At 48.9% G+C, this 15,217-nt stretch overlaps 1 protein-coding gene across 4 annotated transcripts; it reads right to left on the minus strand.

Annotated features, from left to right (window-relative positions):
- Window positions 1-1,834: 1,834 nt before the first annotated feature.
- Window positions 1,835-12,001, minus strand: Snx11 (sorting nexin 11). Of its 4 annotated transcripts, none has more exons than XM_006534375.4 (9): window positions 11,744-12,001; window positions 11,193-11,350; window positions 9,663-9,722; window positions 8,730-8,784; window positions 7,425-7,511; window positions 7,071-7,171; window positions 5,318-5,413; window positions 4,928-5,140; window positions 1,835-3,611 (listed from the first exon to the last, which is right to left on the minus strand). In XM_006534375.4, the coding sequence occupies exons 4-9, from the start codon at window positions 8,769-8,771 to the stop codon at window positions 3,335-3,337; spliced, it is 816 nt and encodes a 271-aa protein (XP_006534438.1). In that variant the 5' UTR covers window positions 8,772-8,784; window positions 9,663-9,722; window positions 11,193-11,350; window positions 11,744-12,001; the 3' UTR covers window positions 1,835-3,334. The 4 variants fall into 4 exon arrangements, with proteins under 4 accessions (XP_006534438.1, XP_011247591.1, NP_083241.1 ...); NM_028965.4 differs by having other exon boundaries at window positions 1,838-3,611; window positions 11,257-11,350; window positions 11,744-11,844; XM_011249289.3 differs by lacking the exon at window positions 9,663-9,722.
- Between the last annotated feature and the right edge of the window lie 3,216 nt (window positions 12,002-15,217).

A 15,217-nucleotide genomic window follows, 5' to 3' on the forward strand; every position in this document is an offset into this window, starting at 1 on the left:
GCAGGGTATTTATCTACAGTCCAAAGATTTCTGTGAGCCAGGCTCTACAGAAATGACTTCCTTCTGGCAGAGGCTGCCTGCCCTCTGCCCACACTGGAAGAAGGAAGTGGCTCTGACTTCCCGCAGACTGTTCCTCTTGCGTCCACAAAGATCAGGTGCTCCAATTCCCTCGGTGCTGCTGAGTCAGGCCAGGGGTTCCTCGGATCCCGTTTCTGTATTTGACACACCCTTGCATTTCGTGACCTGTTTGGAGTCCCCCTAAGTCGTTAAGAATTCTAAGCAAGAGTTGTGGTATACAAACAAACTCACAAACACTGAGCTAATTTAATCTCCTCCGGTAGGAGATGGAGCCTCTGAGCAAAGCTACCGGAGTCACCTAGGACTCAGTAGTAGGGACCTAAGGCCTTAGCAGCCAGCAAACCAGGGACGGTGCGAGGTTGGTTTACTGCTGTTCACTTTCTTACTATATAGCCCAGGATGTCCTGGAAGACCCTCTGTAGCCCAGGCTAGCCTGAAACACCCTCTGTAGCCCAGGCTAGCTTTAAACTCACAACAATCCTCTTGCCTCAACCGCTCCAGTGCTGGAATTATAGGTGTGTACCACCACACCTTAGTACTACAGACCTCAGAAAGTACCTCCTACAAAGATCAGACATACTGGGTATAGGAATGACACAGACACCCTCCAGGTCCTGGTCAAGCCATTTGAAAACTGCCTTTTACAAGCCTTACTCAAGCCAGCTTCCTCAGGGAGAAATGGAGTATGACGCTCGCCTACCCTGCTGACTCTTATCAAATCAAACAACTTCTATCAAACTATTCTGACACCAGAACTTTCCTTCCTTCATCCCCCCCACCCCCCGCCCGCCATCTGAAATAATGTTCCTCTCAGTCCTCACCAGTCCACTACTGACCACAGTGCAGACGAGGGAGCTGAGTAGGTTTGGGTCGCAGACGTAGCTGTGACTAAAGCAGGCCCCAAACTTGCCTCAGAGCTCAGATCAAAATAAAGAATACTTTGATTCCTCCACACAACTCAGTGGGCCGCTCCCCACGGCTAGTGACTCATCTCTCACACAGAAGCTATCCAGCTGGAGTGGCTGGACTTGGGCACACACTGGGCAGAGAAAAATACGAAAGGACTCCAGCACTGCCTGGATGAAAAGGAATTTTCAACGATGCTTGCTGTTTTTCTGGTACGTGGGCCCATGCTATTAGGAACGCTCTCTCCCTCGGACATCTTCTGCAGCCAACACCTAACTCAGCACAAGACTGAGATGAGAAGGCGCCTGGCCTCACATTAACTGAGGTGCTCTTGTGTGCACTGCTGCTAATGGATCATTAAAAAAGCTGGGAGTCTGAGAAAGCACAGCCATGTCTGAAGAGTGCCTGCTGTCCCAGCAGCCCAGCAGAGCTGGCTGCCGAGCGAGCACCAACTCCAGCAAGAGGGGAGAACAGAAGAAGGCCAACCCAGCTTGCTGGTTTTTGGCTGAGTAGGGAATTGACACAGACCACCTCCGGCTCCTGTCTGGAAGTTTTGAGATCAGAGAGCTTCAGGCACAGCTGGGTTCACAGCTGCACCATTTGGAGCATTGGACTCATTAATATTCATGAGCCATCCCCACCAATCGGCAGAGTGGATGCCATTAGCCTAGCATCTGTCGGGTTTTGTGAGGGTTGTGTATGGAGGTTTTTCCCCCCTTTTAAATGAACTTCTTCTGACATTTTGGATTTGCCTCTGTAGGTTTTCTCTCCTCGCTTCGCTCTGATGCATCATATAAAGGAAAGACCCAGGGGAGGCGGGCAGGAAGGAGGGATGAACAGCAGCCAGGGCTTTGCATCTGCCTGTTAACAAACTTTATTTCTCTTTTAGCACCTGGCACCTCAGACAGGCTTCGAAGACGGAAGCAGCATCAGGTAAATTATACCTAACAAGGTTCATGCCCAGCTCTGTGAGAAGAGCCACATCCTAGCTCTCTGGAAAACCGTCCCTCCTGCGGTGGTGAACTTGAGTCTCACACACAATGCAAGAGAGCTCCAGCGCACAGTTCTATGGCGTTATTTCCACGCTGATAAATTCATGATTTATGAAAGTAACTCCTGCCAGCTCTCACTCCCTCCTACCCTGCTACAGCTTGTTAGACACAAATTGCAACAACAGTCTTAAATACTTGCAGTTTATTTCAGGCCAAAGCCCCTCAACTCTCAACTAAATGCCACTGACAATCCCGCAATGCAGGCCAGGAGTCCCTCGGCTGGGGTGGACCCACAGCCGGGGTGGATGGCCAGGAGAGAAACACACACAAACCTAAGAGCAGCGCGGCAGCACCAAGGTGGGCCCGGCACCCAGCCTGCCCAGCCCCCCAGGCAGCCGCCCCTGCTGTCTGCAGATTTCAGTAGCAGGAGGCAGGAGCCGCCTCACCGTCTGAAGGAGAGCTTATGGCTCCTATCTCCATCTCCAGAGCCCTCACTTCCAGGCTGAAACAAAGCCTGTGTGCCCCACTGACTGAACTTGCGGCTTCCCAGGAAAGCAGCAGTAGGCCCTGGCAGCCAGAGCCCTGGGGGCAAGGAGTTGTTATTACGAGAGGAAAGGCATCTACAAAGAAGGGAGCCCACCTCAACCCCGCAGAAACACGATGGGCAGCCCGAGCCGCCTCTGCCAGAGCAACGCCTCTGACCTGTTCCTTTCCCTCTGCCTGTGGCCGGCCCCTTTGCCAGGAAGCTTTAAGTGCCTGCAAGCTCTCAGGCCCCACTCAGCCTGGCAAGGTCTTGGAAGAGGCTGGAAACCTCAACAAATAGTCACATCGTGGCCATTTACTGAAAGGCAAGGAGGTGAGGAATACGTCTTCACCACTCTGTCCACACAAGGAGGCAGGCAAGAGGTCAGCCTCCCACAACCAAAATGTTGGCTCCAGGGGCTGCAGCAAAACCTGAAGCCTGCCAAGAAGGAAGGAGAACGATAGGAACTTTCTGTTGGGACAATGTTCAGTAAGGCAGCTAAAACTCTGCCAAGAAGGGTTCCCCAAACCATTCACCTGTGACAGCCCTCTTTAAACAAACACCTGAAGAAACCCACCTCCTGGGAAAGTAAATATTTAAAACCAGCAGCTTCTGGGCCCTGTGCTGAACTCACAAACACAGTGTGGCGTTTACTCCCACAGAGGAGATACAGCGGACAGCCACAATCGCTGCATAACAAACCTGAGCAGATTTGAGTGGAAGATGTTCAACGGCCTGACCTGCCCTACACCTGCCTTGTCCCCAATCCCTCCTGTATGTGACCTTGGGCTGCATCTTCTCCACCACACAGGAGAACAGAGAGATCAGCCACTGCTCACTTGTCCCACGCTGTGTCTAGCTGAGTGGGCTCCATCGGCCCAGCCTGGTCCGCTGCCACGGCCCTTCTCGCAGGCTGGGACACAGAGAGTCCCTCCTCCGGTCTTGCAGGATCCCAGCAGGCAGGCAAGGAGGAGCTGGGCAGCAGCGTGGGGCTTTCTGAGGATGGGCCCTCAGAGTCCATCACTGGAGCCCACGTCTCTAACTGCTCCTTCTCCTCACTGAGAGGCGGCGAAGGGGAGCTCCTGCGCCCTGATCTTGGAAGAAAGCAGCAACTGGGAAGGAGAGAGAGAGAGGAAAGACGGGCATGATAGATAGATGAACAGATCCCATGCCCATTCATGGAAGTATTCAGCCATAGAAACGGATGAACTACGGAGACACGCTGGGGCCGACAGAGTGGCTCAGTGGGTGGAAGGCCCCCCGCTGCCAAGCCTGATGACTGACTTCAATCCCAGGACCCATGGCAGGAGAGGAGAGGTGACCAACAAGCTGTCCTCTGATCTCTACATATATGCCATGACCACACATGTGCAAACATACACACTCCATCAAAACAAATTAAAATGTGATTTTAAAAAATATTTAGCTGGGCGTGATGGCGCATGTAATCCTAGCACTCGGGAGGCAGAGGCAGGCGGATTTCTGAGTTCGAGGCCAGCCTGGTCTACAGAGTGAGTTCCAGGACAGCCAGAGCTATAAAGAGAAACCCTGTCTCAAAAAAAAAAACAACAAAACAATACAAAACAAAATATTTAAAGCAGCAGGCAGTGGTGGCACATACCTTGAATCTCAGCATTCAGGAGGCAGAGGCGGGCAGATCTCTAAGTTCAAGACTAGCCTAGTCTATAGAGTGAGTTCCAGGACAGCCAGGGTTACACAGAGAAACCTTGCCTCTAAAAAAACAAAAAATGAAAAGCATTATTCTGAATACACAAAACCACCTGCCATATGACTGTGTTTGAAACGTCCAGAACAGGCAGATCCAGACAGAAAGTGCACTATGGTTACTAGGGGCAACAAGAGCTGCTGCTCACTGATGTACCATTGCTTCATCTAGAATAGGAGCATGGTCTAAGAGCTGAAGACGGGGCTTGGAGGTAGAACACATAAACACAAGTGAAGCCCCAGGCTGCATTCCCACCCATAACCATAATAATTAATTCATTTTTAAAAAGATCCTGCTATGGTGGTGTACACCTTTAATCCCAGCACTCAGCAGACAGGCAGAGCTCTGTCAGTTTGAGGCCAGCCCGGTCTACCCAGCAAGTAGCCTACATAGTGAGTAGGTCTATACAGCTGGGGCTACACAATGAGAGCCTGCCAAGGAAGGACAGGAAGAAAGGGAGGGAAGAAGGGAGGGAGAGAAGGAGGGAGGGAGGGGAAAATGTTCTAAAATTGACAATTTAGACACCTACATCTCTGAGCTCAAGTCTTCCCCTTCTTTCTGAGTCTCAACAGAACCTCTAGCTTCCCATTCAAGAAAGAGAACCAGGCCTTTCCAAGGGTCCCAACACCGTGACATTTCTTTCCCCCACATGCGGGCATCCCAGTGGGTGTCACGTGCCACTGGGTGCCTAGCAGCCCCTACCTGTTGAGCTGGTCTCCTTTAGCCAAGTGGGAGGTGCTCTGCCTCTCCTCCTGGGCCCAGCCACAGTTGGACATAGCATAGGAAAGAATGGCATCGGACACCGTCATGGCGCCCCGGCCCTGGACACAGGCTTCAATCTCGGGCACCGAGAGCTGGCTTTGGAGGAAGAGATGCAACTGACTGTCTGACAGAAGAACCACGCTCTGTAGGACCCTGCGGCAACAGAGAGTACACCACAGGATGGCAAGTGAGGCAGCAGCCTCCCCTCCCCCTCCCCCGTCCCCATCCCAGCTGAGCTTTGGCTTCACCCTGCTCTGGAGATGGAAGGGCGCAAGTAAAAATCTGTGGCCTCGCTTCCACAATGGTGGGCTGTCCTAAATGTCCACTCACTTTTCAAGGAAATGCTGGAGACCTTGACGTCGCTTCTCAATGAACTCATCGGAGCCGCCAAAGAAAGTGGACTTCCCAGGAAGCTCCGGAACAGGCCTGTGGAATCATAATGTAACGAACACCCAAGGTAAATGAAACAGCACCCAACCCCGCCCAAAAGAATCCCTGAGAAAGAGGGCCAGTAAACATAGCTGTCTTTTGGTAAAGGGGCCTGACAGAGCCAATACTGACTGATGGCATGCTCGATGGCAGGCACTTTGCAGTAAATGTCCACAAACATGGCATGAAATCCTCCTCAAAACCCCATGAGAAAGCTCTAGTGTCCTCCTTTTAGAAAACCAGAAAGGGGACATGAAACTCCAGTGTCACATAACAAAGCTAGCACCCAAACCCATGCAGCTACGGCTCTCCACCTAGTAGGCCCACTGCTACGGCTCTCCACCTAGTAGGCCCACTTCCAGCATTACTTGCTTTTTTAGTTCTTTTTTATTGGAGGTTGGGGGAGACCTTAGTATCTTACATTTTATTTATGTGTACACGCTTGCTTAGTGTTGGGTGCACCATGTAGTATTCACAGAAGCCAGAAGAGAACCAGATCTCCCAGAACTGTAATCACGGGCAGTTGTGAGCAAACCGATGTGGGGCTGGCCAAACCCAGGGCTTCTGCAAGAGCAGCAAGTGCTCCTAACTACAGAGCCATCTCTCCAGCCCCCTCGGGGACTTTCTGACACATGCCCCGACATGCTATCGCCCTGGCTGGCCTAGAACTTCCAGTAACCCTGTCTCTGCTTCCTAGATGGGAGGATTTCAGGCCTGCTCCATTCCACCTGCTCTCCTGATTCTGTGCTCTGCACTGGTATGGGGGAGCACTGGTGTGGGGGAGCACTGGTGTGAGGGAGCATTGGTGTGGGGGAGCACTGGTGTGGGGGAGCGTGTGCATACACATAGTGTGGGAGCCCAGTGTTGATACACAGTGTCTTTCCCCAATCACCCTCACTTCATCTGCTGAAAGTAAGTCTCTCACCGAACCCAGAACCCATCCGTTAGCCGCCTAGCTGCCTATCAAGCCACTAGGATTCCCTGTCTCTGTCTCTCTCTCAGCACTGGGATCACGGGCTTTCTACGTGGGTGCTAAGGATCTGATCTCAGCTCGTGCTTTACAGCAACCCTTTGACGGACATCCACGTCCCCAGCATCAGCTCCACACAGTGAGCTGCAGATGCTGGGTCCGTTCCTATGAATTAGAACTACTCCAAGTCAGACACACTGCCACGTGCTATCATCTCAGCTACTCTGTGGGCTCGGGCGAGAATCTGGGGCATTTGAGGCCAGGCTGGAGCTAAATACACCAGCTCTATCTCAGAAAACAAAGCTAAACTAAACTAAACCAAAAGAGTACTCCAGCCCCAGAGTTTTCTAAAACTGAGATGAGCTGTGGCAGGATACTGTTAAACATTCTCAACTTCTGTTATAAAGCACACAGAACTGTTTTTTTTTTCACTTTAATTGCTTTGTGGGAGGAGGGGAGTATGTATGTATTCACTTTTCCCCCCGTTTATACAGTTTTGCTAGGTCACGTGGCATGAACGGAGGGAGACTTGCTGGTTTCCTTTCACTGACATAACCACCTGAGTGCGAGCATTTCTCAAGCTCCTCAGCCTGCCACGCTCTAAGTTCTTCTCCCTCGTAACCCTAGCTCCCCTGTGATCCCCCAGATCCATTCAGACCTGAGAAGGCCCGAGAGCAAACTCACACCAAGCCGGCGTTCCTCTGCAGCTGCTTCCTCAGCCACACAAACTCACGGTAGCGCCGCCGCACACAGGACGTCTTGGCGGTAAAAGCCTTGCTGTTCGTCTAGGGGAGAAATCCGGAAAAGCCTTAGTCCCTCATGAGTTCACCACCGCCACCCTAAGGGGACGGATTATCAGGCTACTGGGTCCCAGACCAAGATGCCACCAGGCACCTGGAAGCCATTCTGTGTCCCCTCAAGCTAGTCCTCTCCCCACTCTTTCTTGTAAATCTTCTGTCGGGAACACCCACAAACCATTTTTGACCTCAGCACAGCCCACAGCCCTGCAGCTGACACCATCACTAAAGCTTGACTCACATGGAGGAATATCTTATAGTCCACGTAAGAATTCCAGGAGCCTTCATTCTGCACCCTGGGGTCCTGAACTCGAACTGTGATCACCTCCTGCAGATTAGAAAACAAACAAACAAACAAAAGCCCCTTCAACTTCAGTTCAGCTCAGCCCCACAGAGAGAATGGTGTTTGGTTTTGGCTTTGGAGTCCTGCTGGCAGGAGCTCACTAGGTAGACTAACTGCCTTCACTGTGTGGCAGTTCTCGCCCGTCTGCCTCCTCAGTGTTGAGATCAATGAAGCAACACACCCAGCTTGCAAGGCAGCTCTGACCACACAGCAGTACCCAGAGTTCCTTAGTACCAACTTTCAGTCATTTCGCCATTCATTCAACAAGCATTTCCTGATCACGGGCGCATGTCAGGCTCTGTGCTAAGAGAGAACATGATCAAGAAATGAAATTCCCTCTTCTCCGGAATAGTACAGTGTAGGCCTTGGAAGGCTAAGGCAGGAGAATCAAAAGTTCAAGGCCTTACCTGAGGAACTTGGTGAGACTCAATCAACCAACCAATCAATCAATCAATCAATCAATCAACAATCAGCTATGGACAATGGCTCCCCACTGTGATCCCAACACTCAGGAAGAGGCAGGAGGATTGCCATCAAGTTGAGGGTCAGCTGGGTCCACATGGCAAGTTCTAGGCCAAACAGGACTATATAGTGAGACTCTCTCAATAAATAAATAAAGATAAAAGAGAGCTAGGAATATAAATACATGGCTCAATGCCAGAGCTGAGCACTTGCAAGGCCCTGAGATTAATGTGCATGGGGAAAAGGTAGACAGATAAGGACAAAGCATTATGATATATATATAATATATGTTTTATATATATTATATGTATATATAAATATATTATATATATGGACATATGTGTATATGTATGAAAATCTCCTAATGAGCCCCATTTCTTGGGTGACAACCAAAACCTTCATTTAAACAAAGCTTATATTCTAGTACATTCCAACCAGTGGAAGAGTTAGTCAAACTGGAGGCTCCCTTCTCCGCACATACACTTGCTACTGTTTTCCTTCTCCTAGCTTTAATGTGAGCCCGTGAGAAACACCAAGAGTATTAATGGGGAGAAAGCACTGCTGTGTAGCCTTGACTGTCCTGGAACTCACTCTGTAGACCAGGCTGGTCTTGAACTCAGAAATCCTCCTGCCTCTGCCTCCCGAGTGCTGGGATTAAAGGCGTGCACCACCACTGCCTGGTCTGTGTCCCCTCCTCTTAAGTGGCCCTCCGACTCTGACCCACCCGGAGACCCTGCTTACCTCCAGGTCTTGGTTCTCCAACATCCTATACCACAAGCCCATGGGAAGGGCACATCTGAGGTGGGGGAGCAGAGACGTGGGAAGAAGCAGTTAGCACATCCTCACCAGGTTCTCTCAGAGCAAAACCCCAAAGCTTTTAATAGATGTCCCGTGGGGAAACCCAGGTAGGTAACTTTCCCCCAACCCCAATTATGTGTAAAACCTGAAAGAGGAAGGGGGAACCCCACATTAGTTAGCCGCAAGCTAAAAACCCTGGGGAATTTGCCTCCTAGGGGCATAAGGAGAGTGTGTTGTGGCCAGAGAGGCAGGTGGGTTTCACTGTAAAACTTTTGCCCAAGAACTGTGGCTTAACAATCTTGTGGAACAGAGCCTTGAAAAGGAGCCTACCAGCACCCCCTCCTGGTTATTTAGAGACAACCAAGTCCTTACAAATACCAATCTCTCTTCGTCTTGCTAACCAAAGTCACCTCCATACAGGTGGGTGCTCCTAGGGGTGAAGAGGCCAGCTACAGTTTACCACCTTCCCTGACCAGCTAGCTCTCCAGACCTGGAGCCAACCACTACAATCAGTTGCGATCCTGCCATGCCATCCGGTTTGTACCTCTGCCCAAGCACCCCACAGCTTCTCAGGTCAACTCAGGATGCATTCCGCTCCTTTGTAAAGATTCATTAAAGCCTAAGCCACTCATTTCCCCCAGTGTGGTAGTTTATGCGTACAGCGACATCGCCCACTCCAACACGGGGACCATGAAGGCTGGAACACAGGGTTACTGGATTCCAAAGGGGCCCATGATGTCACCTTCTGTTAAAATACAGCACTAATCTTGTTACTCCTAGAGCCGCTCCAACTGCAGCCACCCTGGCTGCCGCCTCCACCCCCTTCCTCTCTCTTAAGAGCAGAACAATAAGGTTTAATTTCCCTTTCCAATTTACCTTGAAATGAAAACTGACTCCAGCCAATATGTACTGCCAACAAATGATGCGGGCTGGCTCCTGGGAAAACAAGGCTCTCTCTAAGCTCTCCCTCTCTCCTCCTCCCATGCCCATCCGCACACCCACTCGTTTTTTACAGTCCCACAATTAATTTTAAACACATTCTCTTATTAGTTCTGCCTTACCATTAGCAGAGTGCATAATGAGCTTCCGTCTATTTTATGTTTTGCTAACATAGGGCTAATGTTTCAAAGGAAGGGAAACTCGTTTACGGCATGAAATTAGCAAAGCAAACAGCTTTTGCAATTCTTCCCAATATCCCAGAAGGTCTCTCTACAGACAGACATGGCATGCGGGGACAAAGCTGCATGGCAGATAACAAAACAGAGCTGAACTGTGGAGCAAACCCGAGGTTTTGTGATTTCAACACCATAATAAACAGCATTCTTGCTGACAGTCTGATTTTTTTCATCCGCAGCAGTCACCACCTCCAAGAGGCCCTAGACTGAAAGGCAGGAAATCTCAATTCCCCAATAACCCAGTCCGACAGTCCAGACGGGTACAGACAAAGATCTGTGACCAAAACCAACAGGCTTTCTGTGAATATTAATTAGCCTGCTGGGATTTCCCCCTCTCTTCTCCTCTTAGGCGCTTGCTAAACTGCCAACGGAAGAACAGAAAGTTAAATATTCTTAAGTGGTTTTGTTGTTGTTGTTGTTGTTTGGTTTGGTTTGTGTTTGTAGTACAACAGAAAAGATGACAAGAAAGAAAGGCATCTATCCACTTAGGGGAGATCACACCACTCTGCCTGGAAAAGTCTGTGAAACTCAAGACTCTAGTTCAGTAACTGTTCATCAGACGTTTGGTATAAAGAGTTTGCTAGGGGCCTGCAGCACCCCCATGTGGAAGTTTTTCTCCTTTGTTTTGGAGCTAATGTCATAGAGAAACAAATAAACTGTCTTTTAAGACATTCCAAGTCTCCTGGGTCTCTGTAGGCTCAAGGCTAAGCGTAAAAGGCACTAAGAAGGTTCTGGTGGTCAATTTCCCCTAAGACACTGAGACTGCAAAAAGCAGACTCCGTTTCCAACAACCACTGCTCTTCATCACTGTCCTTCCCAACGACACCACTCTCAGTCGTTATTCCTGGAGAAACAGCAAGTTCTTAACTTCACCTCCATGACCCGTCCAAAGAGGTGGATCTGTGCATCCATTAAGGAAGGGCAGAGTCAAGTAACCTCGAAAGGTGAGGAAACTTACTCCATGCTAACTACATTCCCGGGGCCTTTTCCATCCCATCTGAAGCGCTCACTGCTTCCCTCGGCAGTACCAGCACCCATAGTCCCGGGAAAGAGCCAAGGGGTTTGGTGTGTACAAAGTTTGACGCATTGTAAAGCTCACAGCTGCTAATTCAGGGGAGCAATTCAAAGCTTTCTCATTTTCTCCGCCTCTTAAAACTACTTCAAGGGACACGTAAAAAACACATCAGGCTGTAAAAAAGATTGCACCAAGGAGTCTCCCGCCCCTCCTTACTCGTTCTTGAGCCTTTGGTGTCAACAGACAGCAATTCTAAAACCTCGCCTTCCTAAATACCCACAGGTGTTCGAGGAAGCTCTTCCGCCTGACAGAAAACCTGTCCCGTCCATCAAGCAGCTGTTCTCATTTTTCAGTCGGTAACCCACTCCTTTCACCTGCAAGTAACAAAGGAAGAGCATAGTTTCCAGTATCTGCGAAAAATATCTGCCATTCCCTTCCACTGCCGGCCACTTGGGTAGACATCCCTAATTCTGACTCCGGCCACTCCTTTCCATTCTTTAGCAAACTCAGATGGAAACCAGCCCAACGGTCCTTCTCTTTTCCCGGCTAAATCGGGACGGAAAGACGATTTTCAAGGTATATTGAAAAGCCAGGCTTCCTTTCTTCTTGGGTCCCAGCAAGCCCTCACTTTCATACCAGGCAGTAAGGCAGCCCCCTCCCTAGTGTGTCAACCGAGGCCATCACTCAAATGCCACCACCACGGCTCAAGCCAGCATCCCATTCCCAAGCAGCACCTACGAGCCGCGGCCACGCCCACGCCCCCTCACCTGAGAGCAGCAGCAGCAGCTCTCCACAGCGACACCACCAGCACCGCACCATATAGTCCGATACCGGCTTCTCCTTCCGGGTGAGTCGCCGGTGCCCCGGTGCACGACGGGAGGCGGCTCCCGACGGGCCAATCCTGAGTGTCCCGGACGCCCCACCCCTGAAGACCAGGGCTCTCAGTGGCGATCGCTGGTCAGAGGAGGCTCTCCATCCCGCCCAGGCCTAAGCTGAAATCCGCATCTTTCCGGAAATCGCTAGGGGGCGCGGGAGGCGGAGCGCAAAGACCGAGACCCCGCAAAGTCCACTCCGGTGCCGTGTCCCGCCCACCGCCATTAGGCGGGCCAATCAGCGCTCAGGGAACGTGTTTGAAGGCCGACGAAAGCATCTTAGGAGCCTAAACGTCTTCAGGGTGTTAAAGAGCAGTAAGTGTGGGAGGTTTCTCGCGTTCCTGAAGCCTTACTAAGATCTAAGATCTCGAAAGTCTGGGTTTGAACCTCAGAGGTTGCAGTTCCCCATCTAAACTGTCAAGGGCACTGCCAGTTTGATTTGGAAAACCCACAGATTATCCCAACAGCAGACGAGAAAGTTGACAACAGTTGTCAAGCCCAAAGAAGGATCATACAGTTAGTAAGCAAGAAAAAGCCGGTGAAAATGCTTACTATAGAAATATCTAAAGTCCGGGCTGGAGAGACGGCTCAGGGGGTAAGAGCACCCGACTGCTCTTCGGAAGGTCCTGAGTTCAAATCCCAGCAACCACGTGGTGGCTCACAACCATCTGTAATGAGATCTGATGCCCTGTTCTGGAGTGTCTGAGGACAGCTACAGTGTACTTACATGTAATAAATAAATACATCTTTTTTAAAAAGACAAAAAAAAATATCTTAAAGTCCTCTTAAGCCAATGGAAGTGGCTCACGCCCAGAATCCTAACACTTGGCCATTAAAGACATATAGTGAGCTCTAGGATACGGAGTAAGGCTGTTGGAAAACACAAACGAAAAGCCTCCTTGATCTGTTAAAAAGTTAATTTTAGGGCTGGTGAGATGGCTCAGTTGGTAAGAGCACCCGACTGCTCTTCCAAAGGTCTGAAGTTCAAATCCCAGCAACCACATGGTGGCTCACAACCATCTGTAATGAGATCTGACTCCCTCTTCTGGAGTGTTTGAAGACAGCTACAGTGTACTTACATATAATAAAAATAAATAAGTCTTTAAAAAAAAAGTTAATTTTACCTCTGTAACCCCAGCACTTGGAAGTAGAGGCAGGAACTGAAGGCCAACGCCAACTATATAGTGAGTTTCAGGCTAGCTTGGGCTACCTAAGACCCTGCCTCAAAAACAGCAAGACAGGAGTTGGCAAAATGGCTTCAGAAGATGAGTTCAGGACCCCCAAATTCACACAGTTCACACATTCCTGCAACTCCCACTTCAATGGATCCGAGGCATACACACATCAAAAATAAATATTTTTATTTTTTGTAGCTGTTTTGCCTATAAATAGGTTGTGTACCATGTGTCTACCTGAAACCCTACGAGGCCAGATGAGGGCCTTAGATCTCCTGGCACTGGAGTTAGAAGTAGTTGGAACCATTGTGTGGGTGTTGGGAACTGAACCCTGCACCTATACAAGAACAGAAAGTACTCTCAACCTCAAAGTCATTTCTCTAATCCTAACTCCCCTTAAAAACAGATGGGCTCTTATAAAAGTGTGGGTCAGATGAAAACCCAGTACTACACTGACTTGAACTGCTCCTAAATGTTTGTAGAGCCAGTGCAAAACACAATGGTAGTTACCAATCCAGGTGGATATTATTTATGTAATTCAAAACAGAATTTCTCAGGCCTTTGGTCTCAGGATCCTTTTACACAAACTTTTAAAATCATAGGGACATTTAATAGCTTTTGCTAATGTAGAAATCACTGACTTAGAAATAAAAATTGAGAGATTGAGGCAGGAGAGCCAGCACATCAGGTAAGAGCACTTGTTCTTGCAGGGGACCTGGGTTCAGTTCCCAGAACCCACATGATGGCACTCATCCAGCATTCTGACACCCTTATGGGCCCTACACTCATGAGGGGCACTTAACATACAACAAGACACTCATAGGCATAAAACTAGACACTACAGAGAAGCAAATAGATACAGTTAAAGAATTACAAAATAGGGGCTGGAGAGATGGTTCAGCAGGTAAGAGCACTGACTGAAGAGCACTGAAGTTCAAATCCCAGCAACCACATGATGGCTCACAAACCACCTGTAATGAGACCTGACACCCTCTTTTGGTGTGACTGAAGTCAGCTACAGTGTATTTATGTATAATAATAAATAAATCTTTTTAAAAAAAAAGAATTACAAAATAAAAATGAAAATAATAAAGGACTGCCTATTAACATTTTATAATCTATATTTTCAAAGACAAAAAAAGCAAGAACAGTTCTGTGTTACGAATTTGTAAGTCTTTAGTATTTGGCTTAGAAGGAGACAGCTGGATTCTTATTTGCTCTTTCATTTCTCTTTCATGCTCTTGTTTTGGTAGATGAAGAATAACAAATGTTATTGGGGGGGGTTGGCTTTCTCCAGCAACTGGGAATATTCCTTTGCTATAACAAAACATATCAAATAGTGCTCCCCCTCTCTGTCTCTGTCTCTGCTTTCATTTTGAGATGAAGTCTCATTATCCAACCTGGGTGGCCCAGAACTAACTATGTAGACCAAGATTACCTCCATTGGAAAATACACAATCCTGGTTCTACAGGTGCACCATCACGCTCAGCTGACAAATGCTGATTTCTTTGTAAAGGTGTGTGTGTGCACCAGAGAGTGTGCGTGTGCGTGTGTGTGCGCGCACTCGTGATCGAGCACAGGTGTGTATGTACTACTTGTGTGTGCAGGTACCTATGGAGGACAGAAGGGAATTTTTGAGGGATTGATAGGTCGCTATGTATTGTAATGCTAAATTCTATACCGGAAAGTCGAGACCTACAATGACTAGGTGAGTTAAACAAGCTTTTGTTGTGCAAACTTTGTTCCTTGATTTCAAACTATTGGTTAAATGAAATTAGCTACAGCCAATTACTGGAGGGATTAGAGGTAGGTGGGATTTGAGATACCAGGTTAGGAGGGATGAAAGAGAATGGAGAGAGGAGGAGGAGGAAGCCGCCATGAGGGGAGATGGGACATGAGCACATAGCCAGGAGAAACAGCAAATGTCTGGGGTACACCACTAGGGAGGCAGCCAGACCAGCAGTTACAAGAGTAGATTAGCCCCTCCCCCCATTATTGTAATAAAATAACCATAGCCCAAGTCCCATTTATTTGTAAACTAGTTGGGGATATGCTTAAAGTGGCTGTACTACAGAGGATGCCAGGTCCCTGGAGCTGGAGTTACTCATGCAAATGCAGATACTGGGGACCAAACCCTGATCCTCTGCAAGAGCACACGCGCTTTTTTTTTTTTAAAAGATTTATTGTTATATT

The sequence above is a fragment of the Mus musculus genome, chromosome 11 (genome assembly GCF_000001635.26).
Source record: "Mus musculus strain C57BL/6J chromosome 11, GRCm38.p6 C57BL/6J".
Classification (NCBI taxonomy): Eukaryota; Metazoa; Chordata; class Mammalia; order Rodentia; family Muridae; genus Mus; species Mus musculus.